General features: G+C 36.2%; 1 protein-coding gene across 1 annotated transcript in view; it reads left to right on the forward strand.

Annotated features, from left to right (window-relative positions):
• Positions 1-19,660, forward strand: part of Itga4 (integrin subunit alpha 4) — a 72,860-nt gene that overhangs the window by 26,508 nt on the left and 26,692 nt on the right. Inside the window, exons 10-17 of the mRNA XM_076928952.1 lie at positions 1,411-1,522; positions 3,303-3,397; positions 4,501-4,591; positions 5,104-5,149; positions 5,471-5,625; positions 8,169-8,323; positions 16,896-17,045; positions 19,113-19,189. Coding sequence (XP_076785067.1) covers positions 1,411-1,522; positions 3,303-3,397; positions 4,501-4,591; positions 5,104-5,149; positions 5,471-5,625; positions 8,169-8,323; positions 16,896-17,045; positions 19,113-19,189 — 881 coding nt within the window. The remainder of the gene's footprint in view (positions 1-1,410; positions 1,523-3,302; positions 3,398-4,500; positions 4,592-5,103; positions 5,150-5,470; positions 5,626-8,168; positions 8,324-16,895; positions 17,046-19,112; positions 19,190-19,660) is intronic.

Raw genomic sequence — 19,660 nt, forward strand, 5'->3', positions numbered from 1 at the left:
AGTGATTACATCTATAGAAATAAATTCAAATTTTAATTCATTTAGATCAAAAATGACCCTTAGTGAGAATCTGGAATAAAATATACTATCAAAAGAGCTGAAAATAATTCCAGCTGAGACTCATGAATTTCAGGAATTGGTGAGATGCCAACCATCGAGGAGCCATTGGAATACAATGTAATAAAATGGCATGATGATAAGTACATTCAAAGTAGACATGCTTTACTTTAGGCCAAAAATATTTCAAGAAAGAAGCAGTATTAGAGAGAGAGAGAGAGAGAGAGAGAGAGAGAGAGAGAGAGAGAGAGAGAGAAATAGGAATTTTCTGTTATGAGAGAAAAAGCGAAGGACACTTGACAAAGCATAGAATGTATGTTTGTGGAATGAAAACTAGATTTGCCTGAGAAGAGGGTGAGATCTGTGAGTACTGAATGGAATTGGTTTTTAAAATGTAGGATTGGAATGATCAGAGCTCATTATCACAGCGTAATTAGACAACTTATCCTATGTGCAATAACGGCTCACCTTCGACTTCAACGATGATGTTTGACCAGTGCATTGTTGCTTGGATACGGTTCCAAAGGGCAGCTTAAGTCACATCACCTGTTACCTCAGAGACCTCCCCTGGCTTCCTATGGTTTGCTTCAGAAAGAGTAAATTTCCCTTTTAATCCAATTGCTATGTACTGTAAGACAGCAATTTGTCTTTTGTTGTGGTCATTATATATGCTTATCAATTAAGAAATATATGGCAGATAGTAACATACTCTAACTCACACATGTAGCTGTTTTTCTGATCACCTTTTCTGCAAATCACAACCACACCTTCCTTGCAGTAGCCACCTTGAATGCCGCTTTGTGAAGTCTCTCTCAAGTCATCTTTCCTTCCTGCTCCTTAATGGAATTCTTTCCTTGCTTCAGTTAGCATTATTTTCCCTTCCTCTCATTACTGCAAAGCAATTTGTACTTGTAAGTCATGCCCATGCGTGTATAAAGCTGGTCTTGTATCCCTGGTTTCTGAAGGAAACAGGGTGTTTACACACACACACACACACACACACACACACACACACACACTCCTTGGCCCCTTTCACTGGTTTGCTCAGCCCAGTGAATTATCTTTAGCAAGAGCTCAATAAATGTTTGTTAAATTGAATTATCAAAATGATTTATTGGATTTTCAAAGCTAAGGATCACGAGTTCGACAATTCCCCATGTCCTCTGAGCTCTAATCATGCTATTATATGTGTTGACTTAATAAATATTTATTGAATTGAACTGGGATGTGTGTACTGAAGCTCTATCTGTGGTTTGATGCATTAGAGAAATCCATATCCAATTATAGCAGTGAATCACGTGTCACGTTGTCAGGTGGTTTTATAATGACACCTTTCTTCCCACACCTATCTAGGGAGCTGTGATGGTTGAAATGGAAAGAGTGCTCCTTGGAAGTGACAAATATGCTGCAAGATTTGGGGAATCTATAGCGAATCTTGGCGACATTGACAATGATGGCTTTGAAGGTAATTAAAAGTCTCTAATTTGTCACTCATTTTCACATTTAAAATAGTTCAAGGAAGCAAATGCAATTGTAGTTTTATGTTGTTTGCTTTTTTGTTGAAAGGGAGACCAGAATGATAATGCTGCCTAGATTTTGTTAATGTTATATCAGTTATTGATCTATATCATGGTTGATTAGAAGGGGGTTTTCAAAGTACTTTATTGGTTCTAAAGGTGCCATTGGTTATAAGTAGCATCTGTCTTTACTCATCTCTAAAATGATGCCTACCAACGTTAGATATCCATCATTTTTCTATTTTTAAAAGATCTTGATATTAGAAAGAAACTATGAGGGCTCTATATCATTGGACCATGATATTTAACTACCAGTACAGTCCAGAAACTACCAAACCCAATTGAGTCTGGTTGCAAAGGTGGAGCATGTTCTGGTGACTCCCTTCTATACCAGAAACACTGTCTGAAGGTGATATGCTATCGGACCTAGAAACGACTCAGCAGGAGTCACAGCATTGGTGAGGGACAGCTGTGAGAATCAGGGCAGTGGCTGTCCACCAACTGATCTTGAAGTATTTACATGGTTAAATAAATGGCACTGCCCTGGACATCAGGTTTGCAGTAGAAATGCCTTCCTCTATACTTGTCCCCTCTTGGCCTACTACTTCGAGTTAACGGATCCCATCATACTGTACACATAAAATAGATATGTGTGAAGGGAGAGTGTACAGTTTCCCAGAGTGCAACAACTTTCTACAATTCAGAAAGTAAGTTTGTAAAACTTATTTTCATGGCTTAGAATTGTATCTTCTTGATACTGCCACTGATAACTAAAATATGGTTTATATTAAACAGCAGCCAAAATTACTGCTGTGGTTGTGAAAAAATCAGACAATAAATGATATCATGAAAATAAACTTTCTATTCTTTAGAAATCAGTTAAAATAGTTAAAAACATTGCATATTATTAAATATATTAATATACCTTCATAGAATTATGCAGTATAACAATGATGTGTTCTTGAAGCTATGGAATGTTATTTTTCTCCTTCATGTTACATGTATTTACATCACTTAAGCATTGAGATGAGTCAGCACGTTTGTTGCTCTTGGGTTGTTTTTCCCATGAGATCATCATGTTTTCATCCCAGTGTCATAAATTCAACATTAATCACAATAAATTTATTCTGTCATTATTTTACAAAACAAGGTAATTTTCTAAATTCTATTTGTATGTGCATGTATATCTAATTACCATCACTGAGAGAGGAATTGACTCAGAAGCCATTTTATAGTAATAGAAAGGTCTAGAAGTTCAAAACTAAGGTTCTTGTGGTCATACAACCTCCCGATATAACATGCCAGATGCTGTTATATGCAGTTGACAGGTTGTATCCTCTCATAGGAGGACGTTTATCTTCATGTGCTCTAATTCCATGAGTAGGGAAACATGACACATAGATTAAGCACTGGGAACATACAGAGTAGCAGGGCACAGCAACAGAGCTGAGGTGGGTGTCAAGAGGTATGTCTGCAGCCCCTGTGTGCTTAACCATTATGAGAGAGTGTGCTGCAAAACCACCCACTCTGTTACTTTCCATGCACAGACTATTAGGCATGACCCTGAAGGTTATGATGTTAGTATTTCTGGATGAAAAATGTCTTGTGTTTCCTTATAAGAGGGAGTTCTCATATTATGTCACATGAATTCAGAATCACGAAGGCTAGTTTTTCAAGTTCATTCTTTGCACCAAGAGTTTCTAATATTTTCACTTTTATATCAAACAGATGTTGCTATTGGTGCACCACAAGAAGATGACTTGCAAGGTGCTGTCTACATTTATAATGGCCGAGTAGACGGAATCTCCTCCACATACTCACAGGTAAGATATTATTCAATCTTCCACAAGGAGCATTGATCATTAAAAGTACCCTCATTATTTGACTGGTAATACGGATTTGTTTTCTCCCTCAAATACTTAACATTTTTATTTCACCATATAATACTGGTAAGTGCTCTCATTTTAACTCTAAAAACAATGGTCTTTAAACCCTTTATTTCCATTTGAGTTCCCATCCATTTTTATCCCCTGTCTTTATGTGTGACAACACATCTGTGATCTCGAGGCAATGGCCACTCTTTCCCAAGTTTGCCCACCTGGATATCAATAGATAAAGCTTCATGCTTTACAGAGCTAGCACAAGGAGTAAAATGGGTTCATGAGACCATGTTTCTTTCTACGAATAATAAACTAATAATTTCAGTTCTATATCTTGATGACTCAGGACATTTCAGTGTAGAAAAAGACCTACATTCTGAGAAGAAAAGGTTTCTCCAAAGATTTACTAGCTAACATTATTTTGGTGAGACAAAAGTGGGCAAATGACCCTCTAAATTAAGTGTAAAAGTTAGATATATGTCAAGTCAAAGATACTGAATTTTTTTCATACTGTGAATAGCACCCACGTATTTCTAATTCAGTGTCTGTACATGAAATTAAATAGCTGGAGCAGAATGAGGTGTGGACTGTTCTTAAATGGGAAGGAACAATCTGTCAAAACCAATAGCTTTTCATCAGATATCTGAATAGCAATATATGATAAATAATAATAGACATCTTATTTTACAAAAATCTCTATTTATTAATGTTGATTATGGAAGTAAATGCAGAACTTGAAAAAATTCAAAGACATGGAATAAGTAATTGCTTTGGAAACACTAAAAATTATCCTGTAAAATATTCCTTTTATCACAACATAAAGTATTGGTAAGAAAAGAGATTTCAGGTGTTTTAAAAGGTAGGACATTTTACCTCTCTTAAAGCGTTTGATTTACCTAGAGTGCTTTTTATTAGTCAATGTGCTAGGGCAAGCCTGAGAAGACTCATTATTTAACAAAGCTAAGATCTTAGAAATATTAGATATTCTATAATCTTCCCATCAAAATTACACACACACATACACACACACCCTTTATTTTTTCCAGCGAATCGAAGGACGTCAAATTAGCAAATCACTAAGGATGTTTGGACAGTCTATCTCAGGACAAATTGATGCAGACAACAATGGATATGTTGGTGAGTAAATATGTCCATTTTCAGGACTGGGGGCGAGGGAAGCTCTTTTGTGGGCTGCTGCTTTAGGGTGAACATGGAAAGCTGATGTGAAGGACTTCAGATTACTGGTAATTGTGCTCTTGAGAAAAAAAAGAAGTACCTAAGAAATCAATCAAACGTGATGAAAAGCTAGGAGAAATCTGTTTTGAAAGACGTGAAAGGAGCCTTCTGGAGAAATGCTTCTAGCTCAGAGCTTTGCATTTTGTTTGGCAGCCCTCTTGCAAGTCTCTAGCATGCTGTTTCTTTGCTTTCTTGTAAAAAGATTGCTGTTGTTACTTCTGAGTGAATAGATTCAGACAAATGGTGAAATGGATCTGAGGATTATAGCTTGCCTTTCCCAATTACATTTCTGTAAATGCTATTTTGATACAGTTGAAACATGATATGCAGTTTAGTATTTGTAGCTGCAAGGTAATTTTCTTTAAATAATAGTGATCGCTAATGTACCCCGTTGCTATATTTTTATTCTGCAGACATAGCGGTTGGTGCATTTCACTCTGATTCTGCAGTGTTGCTAAGGTAAGGTTGTTGTCTTTCACTCCTTAATGACAGTTGGCCCTAATTGTGGAGAGTGGGCAGCCGGTTTTTAAAGCAGTGGCCTTGATGGTGTTCCTTTTGGTATCCTGAAGTTTTATTATTAAACTTTGGGGTATTTTTTTGTCACCTTGTATAGATATAATTAAACAGATCATCAGATAAAGCTAATGGTTTTATATATTTAAGTGAAAACTGTACATACTACTGAGTAAGCATTTTAATGACGTCGGGAACAAATGTAATGGCTATCTTTAAGGTAATATTATTCTATAACTAATATTAATAATCTTATTGCCTTCTTAGGACAAGGCCTGTAGTGATTGTTGAAGCATCTTTAAGCCATCCTGAGTCAGTAAATAGAACAAAATTTGACTGTACTGAAAATGGACTTCCATCTGTGTGCATGGATCTTACACTCTGTTTCTCATATAAGGGCAAAGAGGTCCCAGGCTACATCGGTAAGTGCACTCCACATAACTAGTGCCGTACTTAGAGTGTCCAGTCACTCAGTCATGTGCTCTCATTGGCCATTATCATGAGCATCTGACGTTTCTTTAGAGCAGAATAGAATAATCTTTTGATGTGCACCTCTTGTCTGTCCTTTCTTGTTCTCAAGTTGTTCTAACCAGTATATGGAGCCCAAGGAAGTTTAGTGTGTATCTGACAAGGCACAGCTAGGGGCATCACTTGCTGCATTAATTTAAGGTGAACCCTCTGTGCTTAACCTGTGAAAAATCTTCAGAATCAAAAGAATGCATCACGGCTACTCTGCTTTACAGGGCTCCTGTTGAAATGTTTTTATTGTTATTACTGCCTTTTTAACAGTAGTGGAGATGGAGCATAGAGCCTCGGGAATGCTGTGCAGGTATCACACCACTGAATTACACTCTTAACACTACTGAGCTCGTAAAACCTGGAGCATAGCATAGGTATGAAGGGGCAAGAGGCTCAGGGTCATTTTCTGAAGTATATGTAGTCATATTTGGGTAATTAAAAATGCTTATCTGGAGGCTAGACCTAGTGTATAAGGCTAGATTTAGTGTATGTACTGTGATGTACCCTCAGCTCTGAGAACTGTGCCCCTTTTCCATTCATAAGGAACTCTTCAATTGCCTGCCATAGAGAATGTAGCATTGATGTGGATCCTCCAAAAGGGTAGTTAATTCAAACTTACACACACATGCACACACACGTACATGCACACATAGAGAATGACATGGTATTTAGAATAGTTACTAATAAAAATGGCCCCCAGTAAATTATACCTATACCTGGGATTATCATTGTTTGGATATTAGTCCCTTGTGAAGTTGATTGCGTAATAACTGTATAGGCTGCTGTTATATAAAAACCACAGAGGCTGCCAATTGCTTATGGAGCCAAACTTTTGATGAGTAATAGAGGTTCCAGTCTGAGCAATTTTGTTATGTAATGGGCAGAATGAACCCAGCATCTGTACTTTATGAGATTCATTTTTAATAATGCTCTTGAAAAGCTCTGGCCAGAGCTGAAGTAATAAAAAGATGGGCAAACTGTCATCTGGTTATTGGCACCTGGGGAGAGTGACCCCAGAGTGAATTACACATTAGCATAGACAAGCGGATGGATTATCTGAAAGATACACATGAGTGGATGTGGCTGTCTTCTTGTTCTTCCAAAGCCATTGCACCAGATATGTTTCTTAATGTCAGAAAATGAATATATGAAACACAGATAATCACAGTGTTCTTATAAAACAGTCTTTAGCTTTCTCATCAGATGACTCTGGTAAAAATATCCCACATGGTAGGTTTGTTTGGTAAAGACATTATATTCTGCCTCTTGATGGGAATACATTTGTATTCCTTCCTTCTTTACCTTTGTTTTGGACTCAGGTGATAAATTTGAAGATGGTTACCTCAGTTGCAACTCTCTCTTGCTCTCTAGGTAATTAAATTACAATTATTGTAATTACAATTCAATTGATTTAGACTTTATTTTCTAAATTAAATGACGGTTGAGAGATTTGAAAATGAATGTAAGAATGACATAGGTTTTATGCATATGTTGTGTGTAAAATACCTTCAGAAAAGAATGTTTCTTTTAAAATATGAATGAATGTTTCAGGAATTATATAATTTAAAAAAAATTTTACTTATACATCATTGCTCCTATGCAGTGAGGTCAACTAAGCGGAGGATTGCTTGTAAGTTACTTTGTAAAGAACCCGTTCAGATTCAGAAAATGAGGCTTACTGCCTCGCTATGATCTGCCTTGATGATTTTATGGCTTTTTAAATCCTCCTCTTATTTTCTGATCTGAGGTCTTGATTTTCAGCTGAATATTAACCATGTCAGATTTTAACCTCCCCCAAAACCACTAGAATAGTTGAGAGAAAGATTATATACTTTTCATTTTGCACAGATTAATTCTTGAGGGTCAAACCATAGTAAAATCTTAAAGAATGAATAATTGGTGATTGGATTGAAAGGGAGGTATATTTTATAAATGTTTGGATTATGACCTGTATGTTCATTTTATATAGGAAAAGTAAATAAAAATTATCAAGCTTTCAAATAAGAAACACATAATTAACAGACCCGTACTATATTTGACGTTAGTCATGCATTACACAAGTCATCTATCCCACAAGATAAACTCATCCTGCGCGATGCAAGAGCTCAGGCCACTATCTACACTTGTGTCGTCAGGTGGTGTGGAGACAAATGGGACTCCTAAGTCTTGTACTGTTAGCAATGGTTTTGATGGTGTGGTCTTCACATTCTTGTACGTGACAAGACTGAGCAAGTAGCTAAAGATGTTAATAAAGAAAACTTGGAAAGAAGTCAATAAATCATTTTTTAATTTTATTAAAAATAATTTTAAAGACTTTTATTTTTTCATACTTCAGTTTAACTATTTAAAACTGATCAGGGAAAGGTGTTTCTTGGCCGACATGTAACTGTTAATACCTCAGTGCCTTGAGAATGAGTGCTAGTCACGATTCTTTCTGGTTTTGCAGTTTTGTTTTACAATGTGAGCTTGGACGTGCAAAGGAAGGCAGAGTCTCCGTCAAGATTTTATTTCTTCTCCAATGGGACTTCTGACATGATTACAGGAAGCATACGAGTTTCAAGCAGCAGAGAGAAATGTAGGACACACCAGGCATTCATGCGGGTAAGGGAAACTGCTTACTATGAAATCTAGACATCCTTATCGTCTAGGTCACAGCAACTTACTGTGTGTTTATGGACTGTTAGCTTCCTGTCCTGGTTAAAACATTAAGCAGTATCAACCTGCAGGATGCAAAGTCCACTTCTGAATGTATTTTTGTCTTTCTCCATATCATTTGTCTGCATCCTTGCATCCAGAGACCCACCTTCCCTTTCCTCTGATTACTATTCCCTGTGCTCCTTTACCCATTTGTTTGGAAATGTAACTGTGCCATTCTGAAGAGGCTCAGATCTCTTCTATAGTATGTTTGGGGTACTGGAGTAGTGGAGATGTTAGGTGGCTTTTCATGGTCTCAGCTAGCCAGGAGCCAGCATGGATGCATTTGAATTATTTGTCCCCACTGTGGCTTTGTGGAGGCATCCGTGGGACCTGGGGAAGTTGAGGCATGATAAGGTTCATTTGTGGGCCAGGATGAGAACTCTCATGATGGTTTGGGGTTGGATAATCTTGCCAAAGCACAGTGAATTTCATGTTGCTTTTATTAAAACACTCATTCCCAAACCAAGCACCATGCTCCTCACGTTGGTTAAATGTCAGCATATGAAGCTGTGCCAGGTTTTTATCATTAGAGAACCGTGTATTTCATCAGAAAATCTATTGTCACAAGAAAGCCAAACTGTTCCTCGGAGCCCTTTCTGGGGTTTGAAATAGTAGCCTCAGCTTAAAATGTAATATTCCCTAAGATACTTATTCAAAGAAAGGCAAACAAGCATCTAGGCTGGTACACTGTGCCTTGCTGAGAGCACTAATCTCCAGGCCATTTCCCCATCTCCTTTCACAGGCTTTATTGTGCTAGAATAAAGCTATTAGATGAGTCAGAGCCAAGCACATAGAACGCTGTTTATGTAGCCGTCAGTTATACGGCACAGATACGAGAAGCTCTTTTATTTTCTTCCTTCACAGATGTGTTTTGACTTATAGTAGTCAATTATAGAGAGAAAGGCTGAGGCCACTTTCAGGGCAATATGAGGACCAGCATTAGATGTTCTGAAGGAAACAGGTTGTGTTTAAGTTACAAAAATAGCAGCAAATTGAGTTTGGTTTATTTTGTCCTGTTCCCTGGCATTGTTCCTATGAATAAAGGACCGGATCATCCAAATTGTACATTTTCTTCAGAGCATATTTGGAATAGAATTAGAGCTTAGCAGAGGTTTCCATGTTCTATTTCATGTGTTCACTCAAAATTACCATGGCTTTCATGATAATAGGGTACACTGTTGACCTTGGGCCCTATCATGAATTATTATTATTATTATTATTATTATTATTATTATTATTATTATCATTATTATTATTGCAAGGCTGGAGAGCAATGGCAGTGGGCTAGCAGACTCTCCAGCATGTAATTGCATCCAAGTCCTCCTAAACTATAGCAAATATTTAATAGTGATGAGATGGGATATGAACCATGTGAGGCTTTAAAAAGTCATTGTTTGTTCCTTTTATTCTTTCCTAAGTTACATAAGTAACTTCAGCCTTCATTTACAGTGAACCCAGAGAAGACATAGGAACCACCGAAGCAGTAGCTTCAGCTTTGAGCTCTGTCAAGGAACTGTAGCCGTTACTTCAGAAGGAAGTACAAGGGTCAAGAATTGCAGTCTCCCGCCCCTGCCTGTCTGGTTGCCCACAGTATTAGAAGCATTAGCATTCTTACTGTTTGCAGTTTAAAGCACAGGATAGCAACCCAAAATCCCCTGACTCTCTTTCTTCCTGATGAAACAGAGAAGAAGATGGGCAGTGGTCAAGTTGGCTGGCTGGCTCTTGTGTTCTGGAAATGATGTCTAGTATCAGAGTGTATGCATTTGACCTAGAGCCCCTCAAAATTAAATGTGATGATACTTGTTGATGTGGTACTCAGGGCCACTGGTAAGGTAGCTCAACTTGTTAATCTTGTTGATTTTCCGAAGGACCAGAGTTTAGTTCCCAACACATATTAGTCAGCTCACAACTTCCCATAAGTGTAGTTCCAGGGGGGATCTGACCTTTTATGGCCTTCCATAACCCACACAGATCTCTCTCTCTCTCTCTCTCTCTCTCTCTCTCTCTCTCTCTCTCTCTCTCTCTCTCTCTCTCTCTCTCTCACACACACACACACACACACACACACACACATACACACATGAATATACAAATAAAAACAAATCTTTAGTGTTTTCAGGCTCAGGACACTCAGCATACAGAGGACTCCCTGCTAGGGGATACCAATTAAATCTCACTTTTCTCTTTCACTAAGCTCTCTGGGTGCCACTGGGTGTCTACTAAATATATTGTGTCAGTTTCTGTTTGAGATGCTTACACATCATCAGTGAATAAAAAATAGCAAGATTACTACCCTCAAGTAGTTTCTAGGCTAGTGGTAAGAGACAAAAGCATGCTGGGAAAGAAAGCTCCAGTATTCTGGAAGATTATACAGAAAAGGGAAATCATGTGAAGGCAGAGCAGAATACAGGAGAGTGCAAGCTGTGGGTAGGGAGGTGGGCATAAATAGGGTGCAGTATACAGAAGAGTAGGGCTCATTTTGAAGGTGACATCTAAATAAAGACCAAAGACATGAAGATTTTTCCCATGCAAAAAATGCAAGGCAGTGAGTTCAGTGTATATCACCAATAAGTATAGAACTTCTCAAACAACATGCAGGACTGTAGTTAGAGCCATTGACTGCCTGGGTCTGCAGAAGCCATGAAGATCTGCTGTTCCATCAAGTTCCTGCATGGTACATGCTTGGGAACCATATTCTGAGAATCTCAGACATAGGAGCAGAAAGTTCTGGGAGCCAGGTTTAAAATGCTTCAGGACAAGAAGGTGACAGGTTGTTTTAGGGGACAATGGAGGGGTGCAGTTGACTAACAAAATGAAAAGTGTAGCTGGAGGGAATACTCGCAGATACACCTGATGGGATCTGTGAGTTTTTGTCTAGTGAGGTGGAGATTTATGGTAGAAATTTGAGCTGAGCTTATGTGACTTCAGCACGAAAAGCTCTCTGACTGTTATAAAGAGAGTATTGATGGATCACAGGTTACAAGCACTGACCCAGAGAAGACTACTGATATCACCAAGGTTAGAGTGATGTTTCCATCATAAGTGATTGAAGACAGATTCTATGGCATTTACTAACAGATACTATATCAGACACCCAAAGGAGAGTCATCATGATGGGTACAGAGTGATCAACCCAAGCAACCAGATACGTCATTTCTATAAATTCAGAAAAAAAAAAAATACTGCAAAATACCTAACTTTTACTTGGAACATTCTACTGTTCAGTGTGAACTTGCTGAGATGGAGACATATTTAATGTCTCAAATAAATATCAACAAATCATTGGCATATATTGATCTATACTTGGAGAAGAGCAACAGGAATACCTGTCACCATCAATATCCTGAGATCCAGTGCCTTACAAGTAGACTTGTGTGGTAGCTGAAGGGTGAGAAAAAATCATATGGAAATTATTGAGAAAAGGTAACTTTCTTTAGGGCTTGGTGAAAATAAGTTGTGTGTGTGTGTGTGCATGTGTGTGTGTTACTTATTGTATCACTCAGAATATTCTAAACATCAAAAATTTTAAATGCTTCAATGAGATGATTTTTATGACATGTAAACAATATTTCAGTAAAGTCTATTTTTAAAAAGCACTTCCATAGGCCTCTCCAGTGCTAGTAACATGGCCCTACTCCCTCTGTACTTGTCCATGAATGTGTGAGAATAATTATCCCACACATCTAAGTAGATTCATGGTTGATAAACTGATAGAAGTGCTAACATAGTGTTGTATCATTTGACTCTTTCTGTGCACAATGAATGAATTAGTAAATATCTTCAAATGTTTATGCCTGACTAACTTCATATTTTGTATAGGTCTATTTAAAATTTTTTTCCACTACTTAAGTGCAATAAGAGGATGTGGATTTATAGTTTAGTTCTCAATTTGATGAGACATACAGAGGGAGTTCTAAGGAAGAGAAAGAATACACAGTTTGGCTAATTTTAGGCACATGCTAATTTGCATTCTTATGGGTACCATTTTATGAAAATTCAGACAAAAACATGGCATAATTTTCATTATGTTTAATATAATAACATATGTCATTTCATAAATACACTTTTAAGCAAATCTATGTTCTTTCTCTCAGATATGTTGTCATTCTAAGACATTTTTAACGTTTTAGCTTAGAGCTGATTAAGTTAAACAAACGTAGTTATTTTTTTTATAAAAGCACATGTATTTTTCATATATTATGAGAAAAGCATAATTAATAGGTAATTGGGATAATGAAAGTAATGTACACCAGATGTAGAGAAGACCTCGTGGAAAATTAGTATGAATTAGATGCCATGTGATTTGGTCAAAGCAAGCTTGTTGAGAAGAATTAACATAGTGGACATGTGGAGGGACATTCAGTGGCTGTCTAGTTCCTGTGCCCAGGGAATAATTTAATCAAGTTTGCTATTGTAATACTCAGGGCTCCAAGCTGTTTCATTTTCACAAGTTGATAACTTGGGATTTGGGTTTTGATTTGCAGCATTCCGATATGGTCAAGGTTTACTGTTGAGATGATCATTTACCAAGTAATTTAATAAAGAACATCTGGAGATAAAAGAAGAAAAACATATTCTGGTATCTTGAACACTGTAGCTCAGGGTCCAGCTCTTTCAGGAGCCATCGAGCACTATAAATCCAATAGCCACTACAACACCATTTTCTACTTAATCTTCTCTGAGCAACAAAAAGTCTCACTTTCCTCTGCCTCCAAATGTTTCTCAGCATTTATTAAATTTCAGTGTTTGATTGACTACCTTATGTAGCTACATTTGAAGTAATACACACACACATGCACACACACAATTATAACATCTATGTATTTTGCATACAACTTGTCATCTGACTATCCTAACAGTATGTTGACTTCACTACCATTATTGCCATTGTCATTTTCATATAATATAACAAAAACATAAACAGAGTCAATAACCTGGCCAATGTTATACAGATAGTATTGGGCTTGTTATGGGGTCTTTAGGTTCTGGTCATCAAGCAAAAAATTCAGCTGAGAGAAGAGGTAGTTTAATTAAAAATTTACCTAACAAAGCAAATCAAAGTATTTACTTTAAAGAGAGATCTGAGGAAGTGTCCCCAAAGTGTTCTCAAGGGTAACATAACTCTTTTTCTATCACAAATCACGGTGGGCCAGAAATGCCACCCATGATCTTCTAATTTTCCCATGAAAAGCCCCTATTCAAAATAAAAACCATAACATAAATGTCATTATAATGAAGCTAAGGCCCTTTCAGAATAAGAACTCAATTAGTGCCCATGTACAGGAAAATGCTCTGGAACCCTAGTTCTATACAATAGTAACGACCTTTTTCTATCATCAAGGATATTTAACCAAGTGGTATTTTAATGTTAGGAGGCATAGCTATCATAATTTAGCTATCATGTCACACATCTAAATCCTGTTTTAGATAGCTTGAGGATCCCATGTTTGTTTGTCTGTTGAAATTTTTTTTTAAATTGAGGTCTTATCGTGAAAGCTGGGGCCATGGTTTTGCACACTTTTTCCAGTTCTACAAACAGGGGTTCTCCCTCTCAAATTCTACCTAACAGACTCAAGATTTAAACACCAATTTTTCACCTTTATGCAAGGTATTTTTAAGCATGATATATGAATATCCATTATTTGAGTAGAAGAGGCAGTTGTAGTCTTTCTATTTATAGTTTTAAAAAGGATGTTGAATAAATACAATCTTTTATGTAGTATATGCCACATTTATAAATTTATTAGATTGATTTTCTTTTGTTAATAACAGCAATAATCTACAATAAATTTGTCTTACCCATTAAGGATTATTGATTGCTAGCTTATTAAAAGCAAGTCTTTTAATTAGCTTTCAAGAAGTGATCTTTAAGCCATGTTCCAATAGTGAAATGACCAGAGATAAATAAAACCCAGACCACTGACGTTAATACTCGGTAGGAGAATGGTGAGTCTGCTCTGAGGAACTCAGATACAGGATTCTAGTATTGGTTAATATGGGGAGACAAGGGAACCACAAGAGAATGCGTAGCAAGCAGATGAAGTCGGGAGTGAATGTACATGGCTGACTTGGGTATAGCCATGCCAAGGACCCAATGCCTCTGAACTATAGGAAGGTCGAAGCTTTTTCCATACATCTCAGGCTTGGAACTGGCAATGTCTCCCTCTTTTCTAAGCGCAAATGTTGGTAGTGTATGCAAGTATGAGTATTTATGAACAATTTACCAATGTGTGTAAAACTAGCAATAGTAACTTTCTCATTTTTGATGTTTATAGACTGAGACTTCTGGCTTATAGAGAACTCTTGCCAAGACTAGCTAACCCTTGTACTATACGTAATAAATGCACCAAGGTTCCCAATTATTGAGTAGGTGGCATTACTCCATCAGAATATCCACAGCCTACCTGACCCCAGCTTTTCTATATGTGTGTTTCTGTGTCTATTCTTTCTTCTTTCTCTCAGTGGACCAGTTATGTCTGTCCTTGTGGCCATTCAAGGATGTGGCAAGTTAAAAATTCTGCTGTCTTGGGTGAAAATAATTGAGTTTCTTTAATAGCCCAGAAGAAATTTGTTGAATGCCTTTATTAAAATGGAACGTGTAAATTGAAGCACATAGGAAGGTTGAGTCAATCTGAGCTTGACATTTAAATGGTTCAGATGATAAGACACGAAAAGTCTGTATTCTGTTCTTCAGATTATCTCAAGATATAGTAACAATTCTAATATCAAGAAAAATAAAGACTATGTAGATTTTCTAAACTGTTCCTTGTGTTTGTGGATTGTATTTATGGAGTATAACCTGCTCTATCAAATTCTGAGGTCATTTTAATTTAAGCTTTTTTTGTGCTTAACATGCTTGTATATATTGGTCTTTAACGTGTTTTATTTCATGAAGCGCTCAGTTGACGTCTATTATAATAGCTCATGCTTATTGCTTTGTTAGTAAAGATCTCATTATCTCTCCAGACAAGAAATAAAGGGAAATCTGTCTTTCTAGTGAGTCTTGAGCAAGCAATACCATGCTTTGTATCGTACCCACTCCCATACATATGTTTTCAATTTGAGAATAACTTTTGGATATACTGTAGTGCTGATTTAATTGAATCCTGAATGCTTTCAGGTTATTTCCACTTGATTAAATTGTTTCCATTTGTACCATATGTCAGGAAATAGTTTTGATGATAGAATGACATGATTTTAATGAAGAGACTAGTAAATAATAAAATGCAAATATAATAAAAACATTCTAAGTTCGTAGGAAATATTTCTCAAAGAAATAATACTGATGCATGCTTGTAGAAATTAAGATTAAAATATAAGAACTGATAATGTATATGAGTAAACACAGGTTTGTCATTGGAAATGTAGTAAAATGAATGTTAAAACCCTAATCATTCAACAGTATATTTTTGACCATGTAGCAATAAGAGTAGGCACAAAAAGTGCTATGTAGAAATCAGGAAGCCACTACATATAAAAGAACTCTTTTCAAAGCAGAATAATTTTTTAATGGTTACCACTGCTGTGGGATTGGTAAATAAACCTAAAAACACTTTGTGTATGTGTGAATCATAATAGCATAACAAACAAGAAAACTGTCACAGAATGAAAATTCAGTAAACTTAGAAATAAAAAGCTAATATATATTCCTGTATTACCAGTCGTGGTGTTAGATAATATAAGGGGAAAATGTCATTATGATAAATAAAAAAACATAAAATTTCATAATAAGTATGAAGTTGAATGAATCAAACTGAGTGTTCCAAGAGAGTTAAAGAAATCTTATTGAGCCAGGCGGTGGTGGCACACGCCTTTAATCCCAGCACTTGGGAGGCAGAGGCAGGCGGATTTCTGAGTTTGAGGCCAGCCTGGTCTACAGAGTGAGTTCCAGGACAGCCAAGGCTATACATAGAAACCCTGTCTCGAAAAAACAAAACAAAAAACAAACAAACAAACAAAAAAGAAATCTTATTGAGTGACACTATTTTCCTATAAGCATATAGGGAGCTATTAAGTGAAATAGAAATGTTAAGGAAAACTTTGAAATTATTTATTGAATATGTAAATGAAAAATGTATATATTATAATACCAATATACAACAATTGTACAGAATGTCATGGAAGGGAAAGTGCTGAAATTACTACCTCTTCAAATACTATCAGATAGATGGTAATAGTTTTCCATTTCATACTCTTTGTCCTGTCACAAGCAACAGGGCATTTCTGTAGTGCAAAAAGTACATACACTTCAATTTTTGCAAAAGTAACTTTGCTAAAATGTGGGTATTGTGTTTGTGGGTTTTTTTTTTTTTTTGACCCTTTAGAAGGAAAGGATTTTGTGTATCTTTTTCTATTCATTGTGTTTGTGGGTTTTTTTTTTTTTTTTTTTGACCCTTTAGAAGGAAAGGATTTTGTGTATCTTTTTCTATTCATGTTTCCTGCTTTTATTTGTACACCTGATTTTTAATTCCCTTAGAAAGATGTGCGAGACATCCTCACCCCCATTCATGTGGAGGCCACATACCACCTTGGACGTCACGTGATCACCAGACGAAACACTGAGGAATTCCCACCCCTCCAGCCGATCCTTCAGCAGAAGAAAAACAAAGACATTATTAGAAAAATGGTTGAGTATTTTCTTGTATTTAAAACATAACATATTTAAAACATAATTGAAGAATTTTTAAAACAGGACAAAATTAATTGAAATGTACTTAAATTGTTTAAAAATCTTTATAAGCATTAATGAAAATAGATTTAAGATTTACTTAGCTCTCATTCTCTCTCTCTCTCTCTCTCTCTCTCTCTCTCTCTCTCTCTCTTGTGTTTGTGTGTGTGTTTAATAATCCCTTTGGGATGTTCAGTTATCTATGTTTATACTTGCATTTAGTCACATGAGTACCTTCCTATGTATAAATGTTTATGTAGAGTGTATGTAAGTTTTTCTCTCTTTGAAGAAATGAATTTCTCAAGAGAAACCACAGTAGACATTGGTTGTGCTAACAGTTGGTTATTCAGTGCTGTTCTATGTACCTATTCTCTTCCCCATTCCATGCATGCACTGATCCTCCCCATTCCATGCATGCGCTGGTCCTCCCCAATCCATGCATCCACTGGACCTCCCCCTTCCACGCATGCACTGGCCTTCCTTTATTTATCCCTCACCTTTTTTTCTTGTGCCTCTCCCTGGCCATGGATCCACTCTGAATTTTCAATTCTCCTGCTGAAGTTCCATCACATATAAACATATTATTTACTATGTGACAAATTTTTTAAAATTTTTTATATGTTTTAACCTCATCTCAATAACAACTGCACACAAAGACAATCCCTGCCTTCTGGCCAGTGAACTGTTATTTTTTCCTAAATGGTTCTGTTCTGGAGTATTTTGGTTTCCTTGACAATGTGCTCATCCAGTCCCAGTATTGAGGCCCTAACTGTCTACTAACGTAGACTCAGTTAACAGTATGCACTGGGGCACAGTCAAAAGGCCTGCACTAAAGCAAGCACTGATGGCAGGCATACATAATGTAAAATATGAAAGGGATGGTCCAAGGCCTGCTTCATACCTTGTCCAAGTAAATCTGCTTTACCTCATGTTAGCAGACCTATCTCATAATCACTACTGTCTAGTCTAGGGTACTTGACCAAATTAACATAATTACTTAAGAGCAAACTTCTAGATTCTTACATGAAAATAGTTATGGAGTCAGTTGGGATTTTGAAAATTCTTCTATTGAACTGCAGTTTTCAATATCAATTACTTTCCAATGTCTTCAATGATTTAAATACTAATACTGTAAACACACAGGAGAAAAGATTAACAATTTGTAATCTATATGTTGACTTTTTAGACCCATGTGCTCTCCAATTAGGAATAATGGAATGAAAATCATACTGACTTAATCATTTGGTGGAATACATATACTTCAACTTCCCCAGTGTAGGCATACTAAGCTCTATTATGTCACGTGACTATTCACTTCCCACTTCCTGTGTCTTGTTCCTTTCTTCTCTCTCTAGATCCCTCTTTTTTCTCCTTGTCACCTATTTCTGTTATGCTGAGTTATTTTAATATTTTTATTTATTTGCTTTTACGTAGTGTATCCTTCACATCTTCCTCAGGCATACATGAAAACCTTGTAGTGTACATGGAGCCTTTTAAATGATTAGAGCTTAATAAATTGAACAAACTTCATGACAGGCTACCATTTCATTTTGTTCAGTGTTTCCACAAAGTTGTGCCTCTCAGTTTGTATATATAGATGTATTCTTGGATATAAGTCGTTGCCCATCCATATGCCAAAATAATATGGATGTTTTACTTTTGCATAATGAATTTGAACAGAATGTAGCCTAACAACGTGGTGGAAAGGAAGATTAGGAATTATTTTTATTTATATATATATTATTTATATATTTACAGCCAATATTACAAATATCTGTACTGTGTCTTTAATATAATTTCTCAAAGCTTATTTGACTTAACAAATTTAGGCCTGGAATCCACCAGAAGAACTGAGTTTCTATAGCTCTGAAACTATGCATTTGAACCTCCTAACTATTCTCAGATTGAACCTTGGGGAGCCATAAGTTATAATTTAATGTGTGACTTTTATTTTTGTCAAGCACAGGTGTCTTATTCTTTAAATACATAAGAATTAAAATAAACATTGCCATGTTTTATTTCCAGATAAACTTTGCAAGGTTTTGTGCCTATGAAAATTGCTCTGCTGATCTGCAAGTTTCTGCAAAAGTTGGATTTTTGAAGTAAGTATAGTTTACTTTGTTTTTCATCAAAAGAGCATAAAGGGTAAAAAAATATGTGAGTTCTGGGAAGAGAGGACCTAACCCTCAAATGTCAGCATCATTTTAAAAATCGCAAAATGATAATATTTTGTTGTGAGGGACTGAGTGATGCTTATATCATTCATTTTATATACATATACATGTACATACATATACATATACATATACATCATAATATATATAATATATTTGAGCATTGCCACGTTTTAAAGAATGAAAGCATATGAGCATCCCTGGGGCTTTATGGCATGTGCTTTAAATTTTTTTTGTTGTAACTTAGAATGTATTTCAGGATTTAACTGTGCCTTGAGATATCATTATCATAGTCATAATCATATTTTAACATTTGTTAAGAGCCTGGTAATAAGAATTTAACTGAAAAAAATTACTACACAATGGTTAGTATATTTTATGGCTAGAAAATGGGTTATG

The sequence above is a fragment of the Arvicanthis niloticus genome, chromosome 2, assembly GCF_011762505.2.
Source record: "Arvicanthis niloticus isolate mArvNil1 chromosome 2, mArvNil1.pat.X, whole genome shotgun sequence".
NCBI lineage: Eukaryota > Metazoa > Chordata > Mammalia > Rodentia > Muridae > Arvicanthis > Arvicanthis niloticus.